The sequence below is a fragment of the Malus sylvestris genome, chromosome 5, assembly GCF_916048215.2.
Source record: "Malus sylvestris chromosome 5, drMalSylv7.2, whole genome shotgun sequence".
NCBI classification, from domain to species: domain Eukaryota; kingdom Viridiplantae; phylum Streptophyta; class Magnoliopsida; order Rosales; family Rosaceae; genus Malus; species Malus sylvestris.
This window is the reverse complement of record NC_062264.1, coordinates 23536603-23551880: the sequence shown is the minus strand read 5'-3', so window position 1 is coordinate 23551880 and position 15278 is coordinate 23536603. Positions and strand designations below refer to the sequence as shown.

At 35.1% G+C, this 15278-nt stretch overlaps 2 protein-coding genes across 3 annotated transcripts; both read right to left on the bottom strand.

Moving 5' to 3' along the window:
- Positions 1–4117: 4117 nt before the first annotated feature.
- On the bottom strand, positions 4118–6043 carry LOC126620608 (actin-depolymerizing factor 5-like). Its single transcript, XM_050288809.1, has 3 exons — positions 5916–6043; positions 5517–5776; positions 4118–4885 (listed from the first exon to the last, which is right to left on the bottom strand). The coding sequence occupies exons 1-3, from the start codon at positions 6036–6038 to the stop codon at positions 4735–4737; spliced, it is 534 nt and encodes a 177-aa protein (XP_050144766.1). The 5' UTR covers positions 6039–6043; the 3' UTR covers positions 4118–4734.
- A 3816-nt stretch (positions 6044–9859) lies between these two features.
- On the bottom strand, positions 9860–13650 carry LOC126623867 (26S proteasome non-ATPase regulatory subunit 4 homolog). Of its 2 annotated transcripts, none has more exons than XM_050292847.1 (10): positions 13488–13650; positions 13278–13391; positions 13082–13187; positions 12501–12615; positions 12209–12418; positions 11496–11808; positions 11211–11334; positions 10533–10636; positions 10375–10443; positions 9860–10163 (listed from the first exon to the last, which is right to left on the bottom strand). In XM_050292847.1, exons 1-10 carry the CDS (start codon positions 13497–13499, stop codon positions 10125–10127), a joined length of 1206 nt encoding a protein of 401 aa, XP_050148804.1. In that variant the 5' UTR covers positions 13500–13650; the 3' UTR covers positions 9860–10124. The 2 variants fall into 2 exon arrangements, with proteins under 2 accessions (XP_050148804.1, XP_050148805.1); XM_050292848.1 differs by having other exon boundaries at positions 9860–10160.
- Between the last annotated feature and the right edge of the window lie 1628 nt (positions 13651–15278).

Sequence of the window (15278 nt, the reverse complement as noted above, 5' to 3'; positions counted from 1 at the left end):
GTGCCTGAAGTGCTCATTGTTTTCTGGCGAGATTAATAACCTACAATCATCTTGCACACACCGTCGCCCTCATCGTTGCAGTCGTCGCAGTCGCGATCAATAGTGTATAAATTTGAAAAATTAGGGATTTTAGCTTGTTGGGGTTTCTGATTTTTTAGTAAAGCTGTGAAATTGTTGTTATTTTTGCTTTGTTTGATGGATTAAGATAAGGAAAGTAAGGATTTTTGTTTTTGTTGCTTCATTATGCATGTTTAAGGATTTTTGTCTTTGTTGCTTCATTATGCTATTTGAGATAGTTTATGATTGGTGGGTGGTTTTGGCACTGTGAACACAAACCACAGCAGCACCATAATTTAATGGCGTAGCCACCCACAAGGTTAAGGTGGGTTGTAGCCCAGAGAGGTTTTATGTAAAGGTAATATTATCTACGCACTCATTTTTAATTCTTACACATTTCTCTTAATTGTCAATTGTTCGGATCGAATGAATTGAAAATGATCACTGAAAAAATATTAATAAGGCTGTGTTGGAAGTAAAAATGAGTTTGTGAATAGATCTATTCTTTTGTAAACTCATGCTTATAGCCTAGTCAATCTCAATACATATTATTATTTAATGTATATTTAGTAGAGGAGAAGTAGTAAATATTAGTTTTATGCTAAAAATTATAAATTAGTTATATCTCCAATCCCTATTTATTCTATTCTTCAAAGAAAAAGATCATTTACCCTATGTAATTTAGCCTCCGTGCTTCTTACTCAAGAAAAGATTAATAAGTTCTTTAAATACACAATTAAATCCCTATTTCCGCAATTCCTGACTTTCCGTTGCAATTTTTCAATGAATGTCACCTTTGGTACGTTCTTAATCTCTTTATTTACTTATTCTTGATTTAATTAGTAGGTTAATTATATATATGGTCCTTGAATTTATCGGTTAGGGTTATGATTTTGAGAATAGTTTATATTATATTGTTGTTCTTTTATATTAATTATTATATATTTTATATAAGCAAAAAAATAAACATATGTTTTTATAGTACTATTTTCAACTAGCCCTCCCAAGAAAAAAATCTTGGCTCCGTTGCACCATGACCACAATGTTTAGCCCAGTTTTTGTTGAGCAGTTTTTCAATTTTTTTTTTCTTTCAATTTGTTCTCAATTCCACGTGTCAATCAATAGGAGGATCTACGTTTTTAATAAAGTCAATTTGGAGTTCCAGTTGGGTGAATGAGTGGGTCATGCACCTCCTACGTCAACATTTGACATAAAAATTAACAAAAAAAATGACGAATGTCTGACATTGCAATGAATTCATAAGTTAATATATAGTATTATATTGTTTAAAAAAAGTAAAGTGTTATTGGCACTTCAAAAATCTCGTTCTACACTACTCACAAGTGTATTTTTCTTTCCAAATATAGAAATGTTAGAGTCTAGAATAAGATTTTTGAAATGCCAATAACAATTTATTGAAAAAAATGTGATATGCGATTGTTACATAATTTAAAGATGAGATGGTAAAATATAATAATTTACATATATATATATACACACACACATATAAAGTGAGAAAGTGGGGTGGGTCCAGGTATAAGAAGGGAGAGGGAAATGAAAAGAGAAGTGGACGAGGGGAGAGAAGAGAATGAAAGAAAGAGAGGAAGTGGGGCCGGGTAAAAGAAGAGAGGGGTGAGAGAAAAGAGAAGAGAAAGAAAAAGAAAGAGTGAGGGGTGGGGCCGGGTGGGAAATGAACAAGAGAGAAAAAAAATTAGCAGTCGGGTCAATTTTATTGGACTTATTAATAAGGAATTGTTATTAATATTTCAAAATTTTTATTTGGTATTTAAATTTTTTTATAATTAGAAAGAAAAATACACTTTTGAAGAGTGTAGAATGAGATTTTTGGAGTACTAATAATAATTTACTATTAATATGTCATTTTGTCATATCTATTAAATAAAGTTACTATTTTAGTTAAAATTTAAAATTTTAAAATCATTTTTATTAGTTTTCTGATTTGTTATAGTATCTTTCAATAACAAAGTGCAAGTGTTATTGCTTGGTGGAAAGTATCTCCATCTTCACCTCATTGTTTTATGAGTGAAGGCATTTTTTTTCGTTCTCTTAGTGTAACTTACAATAGTAATATCACAGTTCCTTATTTGATAAGATCTAATATAGTTTTCTTTTGGAAAGAACTAGGCCCCAATGCATAATTATCCTCATACCAAACCAATAATTTCCGAAAAAAAAACGTACAGGAAAAAAGAAACCAAATGAGTAATTACATAAAAATTTGGAAGCTAGTATCCTAATTTCATGTAAAAGGTTATGATTTTTTTTTTTTTTTTTTTTTGCCGAATGATAGATTTATTAAATTATAATTGAAAGGTTTAACTTCGTAGCTTAAATATTAAAAAAAATGATGGTCATGATTGGCTTGTTAGCAGTTGGCACAAGGCATGCCACTCAAATAATTGTGGTGTGATTCTGGTGGTTGCAACAGCCCAAAGATATGATACAAAATGTAGTAAATCAATATATCAACGCCCAAAGAAATTATTGACATTACAACAAACAAAGGAGGGTGGTAACAACTAACAAGAGTTTCACAAGATAAAGTTAACAAGAAGATGGCAATACATGACATCATATCATCAATGCCCAACTTCTTTTTGCTTCGTCCTTTTAGGAATTGTGGATCAAATACAATCGTCCCATGTCGCAAAAGTGATCGTCTAAATGATGTATATTAGTGGGAACTCTAAATTGCATAGGCGTAGTTTGAGATTAAACGTTTTACTTGAATGCGTCCATGGGACCCAAATTTCTATTTGAAATAAGTGTTTAAGTTGGTGATAATATATGAGGAGTTGGAAGATGCCTATCCTTCATCTCCCCTTAATGACAAAATGAAATTTGAGCTCTTTACTTGTAATCACTATACTTTTATAAGGGAGCTAATTTTTACGGTTCTTTTTTAATTTCTTACATACCTCTCTTTGTTTTTACCATAATTTTGTCTTACAATATTATTATTATTATTATTATTATTTACAATAAAGTACATTAAGAAGAAGAAAAAACCCTTATGCATCAAGAGCAACCTAACATTTTTCAACTTTTATCCACTAGTATTTGATACACAAGAAAGTGTATTGGATCGCACATTAGATTTTCTCGTTGTCATTTTGAATAGGTTTAGTCTTACCCATTGATCATCAGTTCAATAAAGTGCGAGTCGACTCATTAGTCAATACTGTGGCCAACCTATTGTCTACAAAAGTGATTAAAAACAATGAAAATTGACAATGCCCCTACTAACTCAAATTTAGATGATACCAATGAAAATTGACAAATGCTCCTACTAACTCACATCTTATGTGGAAAGACCAAAACCTAAGATTATCTCTCTCTTTGTTTCTAATCTTAGGGTTGGAGTCGGCGATCATTATAGTCTTTATTTATCTTCTCTTATTAGCCTCAGCCCTTGTTTTGGTGCCCTTGTCTGAGCTTTTGTCTCAATTTTATGAGCTTGTCTCCGGGCTTTCACTCCGCTCTCCTACTCAATTGTTGTTTCATGTCACTGAGTCTTAAACCATCAACCTTCACTACTCAACCTACCGGGTGTCTCTCTTTGGCAGTGCATTTTGGTCTTGGGTGATTTTTAAAGTGCTTCTAGCAATATTTTATAGAATTATGAAAGCGCACATTGCGCGAGGGACTTACTCACCTCCATTTTTTTGTTGATCCAATTGTTTCGTTGGTTCATTCTCTTGATGGTGCCTTGTGATGGAGGCACATATGACTTGGTGGTGGCTGCTGTTTTTCTCTCCAAATTTATGAGTCCTTTTGTTATGAGCTGGCTCCTTTTTGGGCTTTTTATATTTTCTAAAGTTGGTTTTTTGGGGGTCTCTATTCTTTTTATTAGTCTTTTTAGTTGATGAAAGTAACTTAATTTGAATATTAAAAAAGGGAAAATTGACACACGATTTGCAACAATTTTCTTCTTAAAATAAATACACAAATAAAAAAAAGAACAAAGCGGAAGGACAGTTTGACCTACCATACCACCACCTTCTTTCAAAGCGAAAGGTCATTTTTGCCAAAAGTCAAATATATCAACACACTCGGAGAGGCACATTCATTCATTTGAAGGTTAGGGTTTTACATGAAGAGAAAGTTGGGGTAACTTTCCTCGTTAATTAGCACACAATTATTATTACAAATTAGAGGATTAACTTACATTAGTGCCAAAAATATAATTAAGAGAAGGTGAACAATAAAGATTCCACCAAGAAGAAAGAAGAAAAAAAAACTAGACCTCGCAATTTCTTGCACGACCCGTTAATTCAACACGAAACGACATGAAAATAACAGATTTTGGGTCAATCTGTTAACGAGTTGGATCATTACTAGATCACCCATTATCAACAACTATGACACAAACACGATACGAACACAACCTGTTTGCCCTAAACATGACAATTTCTTACATGACCTATTAACTTGACACGAAATGATACGACCTGTTAATGAGTCGGATTGTTATAGGATCACCTGTTAAGAACCCGTTAAGATAACAGATTTAACATGACACGATCCATTAAAATAACATGTGTGACACGAAAACAACAAACACGACCTGTTTAACAGGTCTAAAAAAACCCATGTGGCTGGAGTTATTAATTTAAAGTAGGATTCCAGAACATGATTAAGTTGCTCTAATCACAATTATTTAGCCCTGTCCTTGATCACATCCATCCCCATCTCGGTCGGATCGGTCGCCTGAAGTTCATAGCTGATGCCATCTAAAACTCTCCTCAGCCCAGCTTTGGAGGTTGCATATAGAATTTTGGCTCTAATCCTTGATTCACTTGGTGACCTGTAAAAAATCCCAAAAATTCACATCACCTCCCGATTCGCCTATTACTTGTTAAACAAAATGTGGCTTATGTAAATATAAAATAGGGAAGCGATTAAACGAGAAGTGAATCCCGCACTCTTGTTTGTCGCATGGACTCTTCCCTTGTCTTTTTCGTCTTGGATTGAATGAATCAAATGACAATCAATACGCATAAACAAAGGGAGAAGTGCATACGAGAAAACGAGCATGACAATCACCACCCTTCAAAAAACATGGTATAGTTTTATTTTTATTTTTATTTTTTATTAACAATTGTCATTCGTGAGATTTGAACTCAGACTTTCTCTAAAGATTAAATGTCGCTATTTTTTCTAATGTGACAAGTAAGCAGAGGATATTTTACGAATCCAAAATTAGTGTGGAAAACCCATTGAAAAAGAAAACCATGTACCAATTGACTATGATGAATGCTGGTTCACCAAAATTGGGTATTCCAAACTAGTCACAAATATTCCTACTAACCAAACATGTCCCCACAATTAATACAAAATTCCGATGATTAGCATGATTAATTAGCAACATCTTAATCTTAATTCTTAATAAAAAATGGAAAATTAAAGAAATGAGAAAGAAGTGATTAATGACTGACCAAGCAATGAAGAAGAGTTTGCTCTTCCTGCAGTTATCAACAGTGACAAAATCAAAATCAAAGACTGCATATCTGCAATCATCTTTGGGCAAGGAGGCTGCCAGATCATCATAGTTTTCCCCTGGCCCACCAACTTTATCAACGGTCACCAGCCTCGATTCCTCATCGATCTTGAAAACAATGTATCTGTGAACCTTCTTCCATTTCATCTCCATGAACGAGTTCTTGCATTCATCAGTCACCCACATCCCAGTTGTAGCCTTTTCTCCTCAAACGAATGAAAAAATAAAATAAATATTACTCGCAAGCGCGCGAATCAATTCAAGTAAACATAAACATAAAAATTACTCGCAAACGCACGAATCGATTGGATTGAAAGAAAGGAATTGACAAATATACCATCTTGAAAGCCATTGCCATGGTTGCCGAAATTTGAAAGGGGATTTTTGCTTTTCCTTTTGCTTGTGCTCTCTGCTGTGCTGAGATTCTGAAGGCTGAGTCCTCAGAGTGTTGCCTTGCCATCCTCTTTATAAAAAGATAGGATTGCTGAAATGCCCTTTAATGTTGGGTGATATTACAACTTTGTCCATGCTTAGATCTGTGCTGTACTGAGTACTGTCCATTTTCTTTTTTTTAATGACCATGTTGCCCCTCTTAGTCAGTAGATTTACATTGTCGTTGCGTTGGTGACACTCGCGGTCTTGTCGCCCCTTCCAGCTGAGTTTAGTAGAGCATCGATTTGTGCCATTCATAAGATGTCATTCGATAAAATTGAAACGAGACAGAAAAAAGGAAATGCTAGAGAAATCATGTTTTTAGATTATATTTAAAAATAAAAAATAAAAAAAAACATAACCATCAATCGTTACATAATGTGACTTACAAAATATAGTTTAAGTAGACGCTCTCTTTAGAAAATTAGTACATGTTAAGGTGATTAAATTGTATGGGGCTTAACGTCTTTCCATTTTTCTTCAAGTTTTAATATGTCTATTTGAAGACATGTGTATTCTTATCCTAAATTATACTTGACCTAGTTATCCAAGTTATTTGTTCTTCTTGTTATTGACCAGCACGTATCCATGTTCATTCATAGTTGCTAATTAATAGGTAATTGCCAAGGAGCGAATTTTCTGTATGGCCGTAATACTAAGTGGTAACCTGATGGTCAAGACTGGCGTCAGAAAATTTTCATTTTCCTGTTGTATACAATCAAGGGTGGTGTTTTGTAACCTTTATGTACATACACACCAAGAGGGTCACCATTGAAGGTTTTCATATTGCTATTTAAACCGTTATTTGACAACCTTTTGATGAGAATATATGGGGTGGATATTCAATATAAAACTTTAGATGCATAGATAAATACTCTTAATCACTTGAACTTCAAACTCTTTGCAAGTTAAAACTCAAGTCAAAGATCTACATAGCAGATGAATCGATCGATACGGAATACCATAGTGAAGTTGGTCAATCTGTACAAGTTTCCCCAAACTTGAACGAATACAGATGGTATGCTGGTCCCATCTTGGATCGCACACCCACATCCCAATCTCCCATCACACTATTCATATCGTTGTGTGCTTCAATGAATCTTTGCGTGCAAGCGAAGGAGAAAACTGAAGAAAGAATTCAACTCATCACCCTTGTGCAGAAAAACAGGGGGGCGGGGTGACTACAGATAAAAAGAAAGAAAGCATAGAATATGGGGTCTGGTTAAAATGCTACGTCTTGCTCAGTGGTACAAGTTTTATGTAAGTTCTAATCGTTGCAAGACTCATTACATCCCTATATACAAGATCGAAACTGTTGATTTTTCATACCACTAAATAGTATGTACTACGGAAGAACAATTGCAGATTCTGATTAGTAAGAAAACACAAAACTTGCCAACTTGTTTTGTGTAATTCTTCTTGTTTTTATATTCATAATTATTTTAGGGTTTTGAGTTGTTCCACAGATTTGTCTGTGAAAAGTGGTAGAAGATAGAAGCAGCAAGCCAACATTCATCCCATAAAATAATGGTCACCAAATATTGGTGATAAACATGACCCATCTGATTGCGGCGGGGGGAGCGGGAGGGGGGTGGGGGGAAGGTAGAAAATACAAGCACTAGAATCCATGAAATTTTGCATACAACTGATGACTACATGCATGGATGTGTGTATGGGAAAACATGCCCTTTCAACTGAGGGAGACCACCCGACAAATCTATGGCTTCTTTCTAATGGAAGTACTTAATAGCAGTTCACGTTACAAACCGACTTACAATCTACTGGTACTTCTCTTTACAATGTTGAAATAGATCTTAGGGGTGGTTTGAGAGTGAGGTGATTAAAAAAAAGCACCCATGAAAAAAAACTGTGAGGGTTTTAGGTGTTTGATAAACTGAAAAAAAAAGGCTTATTTTGGAAGCTGCTGTGAGAATAAGCTGAAATCAAAAGAAAAAAGCTGAAGCTGCTATTTATAGCTTTGGAAAACTGGTTTTTTTTTCAAAGCACACGGAGTTGCAGTGTTCCTTTAATGAAAAGACCCACTATCAAACTGCTTTTATTTTTCAAAAGCACTTTTACAAAAAAGTTTACCAAACACTCTGCTGATTTTTTTCACAGCCGCTTATTCTCACAGCAGTTTTTTTTCAAAGCACAGCAATACCAAACCAGCCCTTAGTCTATCCGGCGATACTTCTCTTTCCAATGTTGGAAGAGATGGTAGTTCGGTGGTACTTCTCCTTACAAAGTTGATACAGATTACAAGTTCGAAGGTAACATACTTCTCTTTTACCCGAAACCCTAGAAAGCTCGATCAAATCCACAACTTGTGGGTGCGGTTCATTTATTTGTTCAAATCTGAGTTTATAGGCCTCAAAATCTATGGTCAAGGTATGGTTTGGACATGAACAATATGACCTGGATTTGATGCCACCCAACACATTTTAGCTTCTTTCTTGTGGAGGTACTTGGTGGTTCACATTTATGAGAAGGCATAATGGCCTACATAACAAGACTTGCAGTTTTCAAGCAATTATAGATAACCTCTCTCAAAAAAGAAAACTAGGAAAATTTGATTCGGAAAATATGCACAAATAGAACTAATTACAAACATTTAATAAAAAGTAGAACCATCCAGACACTGATATAGACACACTAAACCGTAGTTTCTATACAGTTTTATCATAATGCATAATATCCCGTTATTTCTGTATTTGGATAAAAGTTTGTAACCTGTTCTATTATCCATATTTCCCGTGCAATTTTCGAGCAAAACTAGCTGAACAGCAAATAAATAGTACAAGGCTACACAAAAATGTCAGACATTTCATTTGAGAAGCTAGACAAGAATTTACCGCTGCTACCAAATGCTGGCCTCAATGCGTATGAAATTTCTTGGAAGGCCTCTGAGAGCGATTGCATAGACCGTAAGAACCCAAAAATCATATCCACACGGATGAGATTCAAAGCTTTTGGATTGGTGGATCTTAACAAAAGGGCATCTAAATCTAACAAGTAGTCATTCTATTAGCAGCCAATAAGAAAACGTTAAGTTTCCATGAGCTGTTGTATGATAGAGCAAATTTTATCGAAAAACAGGACCGAAACCACTACCAGCGTATTGCAGACTATTAAAACACAGTAAACATATGGGATCTGGAAATCTCTCTGTTCTTATCCTTCTTTTTTGTCCAATAAAACAACTGTAAATGATGGCAAGAAGTTCGGAAGAGTTCATCCCATTGCTTAAGTTCTGCTCAACATGAATATAAATGCAGAATAATTTGATTAAAGTATAGTCACTAAAACCCTAATCTACATCTGTTCTTGTATCATCCAGACACTGATATAGACACACTAAACCGTAGTTTCTATACAGTTTTATCATAATGCATAATATCCCGTTATTTCTGTATTTGGATAAAAGTTTGTAACCTGTTCTATTATCCATATTTCCCGTGCAATTTTCGAGCAAAACTAGCTGAACAGCAAATAAATAGTACAAGGCTACACAAAAATGTCAGACATTTCATTTGAGAAGCTAGACAAGAATTTACCGCTGCTACCAAATGCTGGCCTCAATGCGTATGAAATTTCTTGGAAGGCCTCTGAGAGCGATTGCATAGACCGTAAGAACCCAAAAATCATATCCACACGGATGAGATTCAAAGCTTTTGGATTGGTGGATCTTAACAAAAGGGCATCTAAATCTAACAAGTAGTCATTCTATTAGCAGCCAATAAGAAAACGTTAAGTTTCCATGAGCTGTTGTATGATAGAGCAAATTTTATCGAAAAACAGGACCGAAACCACTACCAGCGTATTGCAGACTATTAAAACACAGTAAACATATGGGATCTGGAAATCTCTCTGTTCTTATCCTTCTTTTTTGTCCAATAAAACAACTGTAAATGATGGCAAGAAGTTCGGAAGAGTTCATCCCATTGCTTAAGTTCTGCTCAACATGAATATAAATGCAGAATAATTTGATTAAAGTATAGTCACTAAAACCCTAATCTACATCTGTTCTTGTATCATCCTCCCACAATTTAAAGAAGCCTCCCTCAGAATCTGAATGCTTACTTTCAAGATACAGAAGTCGTTCTAGTCACAATCTTCATTTGTCCTTGTTCGATGGTTCTTCTTTGTCCTTCTGCTGGGACAGCAATTACATAGAAGAGAAACCATTTAGTAGTTGAAAGTAAATTCTAGAAACTTTTCGTTTTGGAAGAAACAAAAAACTTACATTCTAGAAACTTACAGGAACAACAGATATTAACACCAAATCAAAAGATGAATTTTGTGACAGAAAATTCAGGATCATAACCATTCATGCAAGAAGTTATGTAGAAGGTTTGTGAACACACCTCAGACTGATTCTTCAGAGATGCAAGAAGATCTTTCACTGAAGGATCGTTGGGGTCAACTCCTGGAAGCTGTAAGAAAAATAACATATCAGAAAAAAAAAAGCAACAGAAAAAATAGCTCTATATATAGTAAAAGAGTTGGGTTCTATTACACGTACAGATTCAAGGATAGATGATATAAAAGACTGATCCTCCAACACCTTGCTCGCATCGGTCTGGGAGGATGGCTCTCCTGCACTTTCCTGCATCGACATTTGAAGAGCTGCATGCAGCAAAGATATAATAAGCAAGCCGAAACAAATATCTCTTTGTCAAAGTTAAGATTTTCAAATTAAAGGCCACATTAATTAAGTAGACAAAAGGTAAAAGGAAGAACCAAAAAAGGTCACATGATAGGTGTTTCACATTTTGACACCCAACTAGTAAATGATTCACGTTCTCAGGGCAGCTACGGGTATGAATTGGCGTGAATCCATAATTCATAGATTTGGAATTAAGAAAACCATACCACTAGTAACAACAGCTGACAGTGGATTACATAAAGCAAGTAGACCACTAAGGAATGCCTTACTCTTCTGAAGGTAATGCTTACTTCTTTAAAGTCAAATGATTATAGAGATAGACTAGAATCTATTAAAATGAATGTGATCCAAGAATCATACAAGAATACTTGTACAAATTGAAGTTTGTAAGAGGATATATCTCGTGTTAAACGAGTGTGCATGGAACAGAACAGAGGTATCTTATAAATAGATCTCCACAAGCAAACAAGTAAAAGAAGCTCAAGTTTCCACACAAAACTAACAATATAAAATGTAAGAAACAAAAGAACACACCTAATGCCAACTCCTGATCCGCACTAGTTGCTTCGGACATCTCAGTATCACCTGCTGAATGACCAGTTCCAGAGACATTCATTGACATTGCAAGAGCCTCCTTCAGCAAGTCATTCTCATCAACCTATCACACATATCATGAGCCAAGGACAATTCAAATTACAACAGTTCTTTGAAGGATAATAAATGACGACAGAAAAAACAACAATATAGACTTTAAGAACTATACAAGATCATGTAAAAATGCATACACAAAAAAAAATCAAAAGAGGAACTGAAACCAACCATATTATCAGTATGTTTCTTATCCTCATTGGGAGAAGAAACATTAGCTTGATCTGTCATGGTTGCATCTTCTGATTTGGATGACGGTTCCCCTCCTTTCCCACCAGCTTCTTCAGAAGCTCTTTTGGCAGCAGCTTCTTGCCTAGCCCTTTCCTCTTCCATAGAAACTCTAAGGGCGAGAGCCAGCTCAGGATCAATGTTGGGATCAACTCCAAAGTCATACCCAGAGCCACCATTAGCAGCAGCAGTTGCTGCTGCCGCCGCCACTGCAAAACCACTTCCTCCTTCTCCGTCACCAGTAAATACAGGTGTACTGCCATTAAATAAGAAAACTTCATATCACGGGAGACATAATATAATTATATGCTGTGCTGTGACGTGTTCACTAGGTTATCCAACAACAATTCCAGCCAAGTGACACATAAAACATGTGTGAAGATACAAAAGTAGAAATTTAGGCCTATTGATTTTCTAAGACGTAATTCAATAAGTAATACTTTGAGCTTATATACATGTTCTTGCACAAATTCTCCTTTTAACAAAATACCTACTCTTCTCACTTCTCCATTCTTTCTTTGTATAACATGCATTGCTCTTATAAACAATAGCATGAATCTAAACCTATATTACAATTAGTTCCATCAACAAATAATTTTATAATTGGCATTACGAGATGATATACAAACAGACAAGAGAAAAAATAATAAACACACCTTATAAGAACATCCGAGAGAGCATTTGGACCAGGAGGGACGTGTACTATATGACTGCTTTCATTATTATTAACAGCAGACAGAAGGGCCTCCAGCTTCTCTGGCTTCCCATCATCCTCTTCACCAAAATCAACAATGTCAAGAGCAACACTGTTCTTTTTCAATTTCTTCCCTATCGATTCCAACAACTTCTTTTCAAATTTAACAGGACTGAACACGGTATAAGAGTTTGATGTCAACAACACAAAAGGGCAAAACGGAAAGGGAAAAGTTAGAAGTTAGCACTATATACCTTCCAGCAAAAACAATAATCCGCTGTTGTTGATTTTTGTTTTGACGATGCTTAAGAGCCAGCTGTGCTACCTGGATTGCAGCTGCTATGTTCATCTCACCTCCCATCTCCAGACCTGTACAGAAGGAATTAGAGAACGGCAAAGAAATTAACCAAAATAAAAAAGGGGTAATTTGACGGGCATCACGATGGAACGATTTCCACAATGAAGAGATTATAAAGTACCCAACAAACTAAAACTTAAACAAAATCCAGCAGGCAAAAGAACACAAATCACACTTAAAACGGCCTCACCATCTCTTATTACTTATTCTGTGTATAGTAAGATCCAGTCTCACTTTCATACACGATAATATCTAGTACTAAAGCTCTTTCGAGTTTCACTCCAAAACTCAAGTTACAGCTCTGGATTATAATGTCCCTCTTAGAGTATGATCATTCATATTCAACAAAACCATTCCAACTGCTTCGTTGATAAAGATTCATCAGCTATTTAACTCTACAAGTAAGCTAAACTTATAAAGTTTTCGAATTTAAACCGAACCAAACTAGCAAATTAGTTCAGAATTAAGAAACTATACCATGCATGCAAGCCAAAATCCTGCCAAGATCAGAGGTTGGAGTAGCCAAAACCCGAACCCCTTTGCCCGCCATTGTCAATACCCCAACTGTATTCTCCGGATTAGCCTGCCCAGTTTACAAACACCAATGTTGAAAAATTGAAGTGGGTTTACAAGTTGGTAAAGAGAAAAACTCGATTAAAAATAGAAATAAAACCTGGGTTTTGGCACCACAGATGAGATTAATGGCGTCAGCTTGAGCCTGCAATCGGGAGGGAGAGTAATCGCCATTTCGCATCCATTCGGAATTGTCGACGCAGATCATAGTCGCCTGAGTATTCGTCAAATTTAAGCATAATCATCAGAAATTTGTATGCGAAACCCTAAAAAATTGAAATTTCGGAAGAAGAGGAAGAAGAGGGCTAACCTCGAGAACCATGGTTACAGAGATTGTAGAACTTCTTGGGCTTCACAACCCAAAACTTCGAAAGAGGGTCTCCCACTCTACGCTGTGTTTGTGTAAAATGTGTAATTCTGAAAATACCCAACTGTATCTGTATATTGTATTTTGCGCCATTTTCCAGTTAACTTTTTCAATATTATAAACCCACTCCCTATTTCTCTATTTATTATTTTATTCATACCGGTATTATGAGAAAATTGTAGTAATGGTTCATCAATTTTAAACTCAATTGGAACAATGGTCTTTCAACCAAATATTCATCATCATTGATCTCTTAACTCATCAAAACATGTAGCTATAGTCATTTTTGTCAACTCTATTAAAACTTCAGTCAAAATAAATTATGTGCCACACACTTGAGATTAGAATCAAGGGAAAAATATGGTAAACTAAATGAAAAAAAATTGCAGAAATTTTGGAGAAATGATCCCTCGATTTTAACCAAATTGGAGCAATGATTCTTGAATTTTAACCCAATTAGAGCGATGATCCCTCAACTTTAACCTAATTGTAGGAATGGTTCTCCCAACACGAAGAAAGTTCTGAAAAAGTTGACGAAAATAACCATAGTTGCACGTTTTGAGAAGTTAAGGGACCATTGGTCATGAATTTTTAGTTGATGAATTATTGCTTCAATTGAGTTAAAGTTGATAGACCATTGCTCAAATTTCATCTCAATTATTGTTTAAGTGTAAAATTAATACAATCACTCATTGATATTTTTGTTAGTACATTGATATTTTTTTACATTAAGGGAAGAGTGTTTCGTTAAGCCACATAATGAACAAGTCTAATTTGATATCGAATTCGTCATCTGCTAAATTCAAACCTCAAATAAAATACTACCGGATCATAATATTGAGTAGGTTAAAATTTTCATTTTAAAATCTTTTACCGGATGAAAAACAAATGAACGATTTGATTGCTGATATCCCTCGACCACCAGCTCTCTCACACTCCGACCTACGACCACGATAACCCTCCCCGACTGGAATCCGTCGAACCCCGACCTGACTATAACTCGTCGAACCCCCCTTCTATCATCTCTATCCCTTGTGGATATGTGTTTCATTTCAAATACGGATCTTGAAATTTTGAAGATTTGAATTCTTGATTTATTCCCAATCTATGGAATTAAGATGGAGAGAGAACGGCAAGAGAGAATGGAGGGAAGATGGGTTCTTCGTTCTTATTCTTTTTGTTTTGTTTTTTTTTAATTTTTTTTTTATTGTTTCAGTGTTTTTCTGACGAGTTGATGGTGTTTAACCAAAGCAAGTTGTATTACGGCCTATTCTTGTTATGAGATGTATTAGGTTCGATTCTCGTTAAATGTAAATTTAAACTACATTGTTACTAAGGCTAAGCCTACCCCATCCTCTTAATGTAGATATAGCAATGGACAGATGTCACAATTTGAAATAGGTCAAAATAAGAGTTCGTGACAATCAACTTCCTTACCAAAACAGGGTTTAACATTACCACCATCGTAATCAAAGACGAGCACTTTTCAAAGATTTGTCTTCAATAATTACTGTGCTACTGAATAATTAGGACTACTGCAAAACAATTGTCCTTTTCAATTGACAGATTAACTTGTAAAAATCTGGCACCACGAATAACAAATACTCCTTTTATCCAAATTTGGATCTTGAATTCCAAATTTGCAAACAGAGTAGAGTGTCTTAAATTTCAACCAAATGAATCACAGTGCTTAAATTAACAGTGTAAGTCACCCATTGTATATGATCAAACAGA

What these genes read in the sequence shown, in the direction of transcription:
- LOC126620608 (XM_050288809.1), bottom strand. Translation starts at nt 6,038, where the DNA reads ATGGCAAGGCAACACTCTGAGGACTCAGCCTTCAGAATCTCAGCACAG. An exon ending in TGGCAATGGCTTTCAAGATG is followed by an intron (nt 5,777 to 5,915) that starts GTATATTTGTCA and finishes TGAGGAGAAAAG; the next exon opens with GCTACAACTGGGATGTGGGT. An exon ending in AAACTCTTCTTCATTGCTTG is followed by an intron (nt 4,886 to 5,516) that starts GTCAGTCATTAA and finishes GATTTTTTACAG; the next exon opens with GTCACCAAGTGAATCAAGGA.
- LOC126623867 (XM_050292847.1), bottom strand. An exon ending in AGAAACATACTGATAATATG is followed by an intron (nt 11,335 to 11,495) that starts GTTGGTTTCAGT and finishes TATGTGTGATAG; the next exon opens with GTTGATGAGAATGACTTGCT. An exon ending in TATCATCTATCCTTGAATCT is followed by an intron (nt 10,444 to 10,532) that starts GTACGTGTAATA and finishes TTTTTCTTACAG; the next exon opens with CTTCCAGGAGTTGACCCCAA.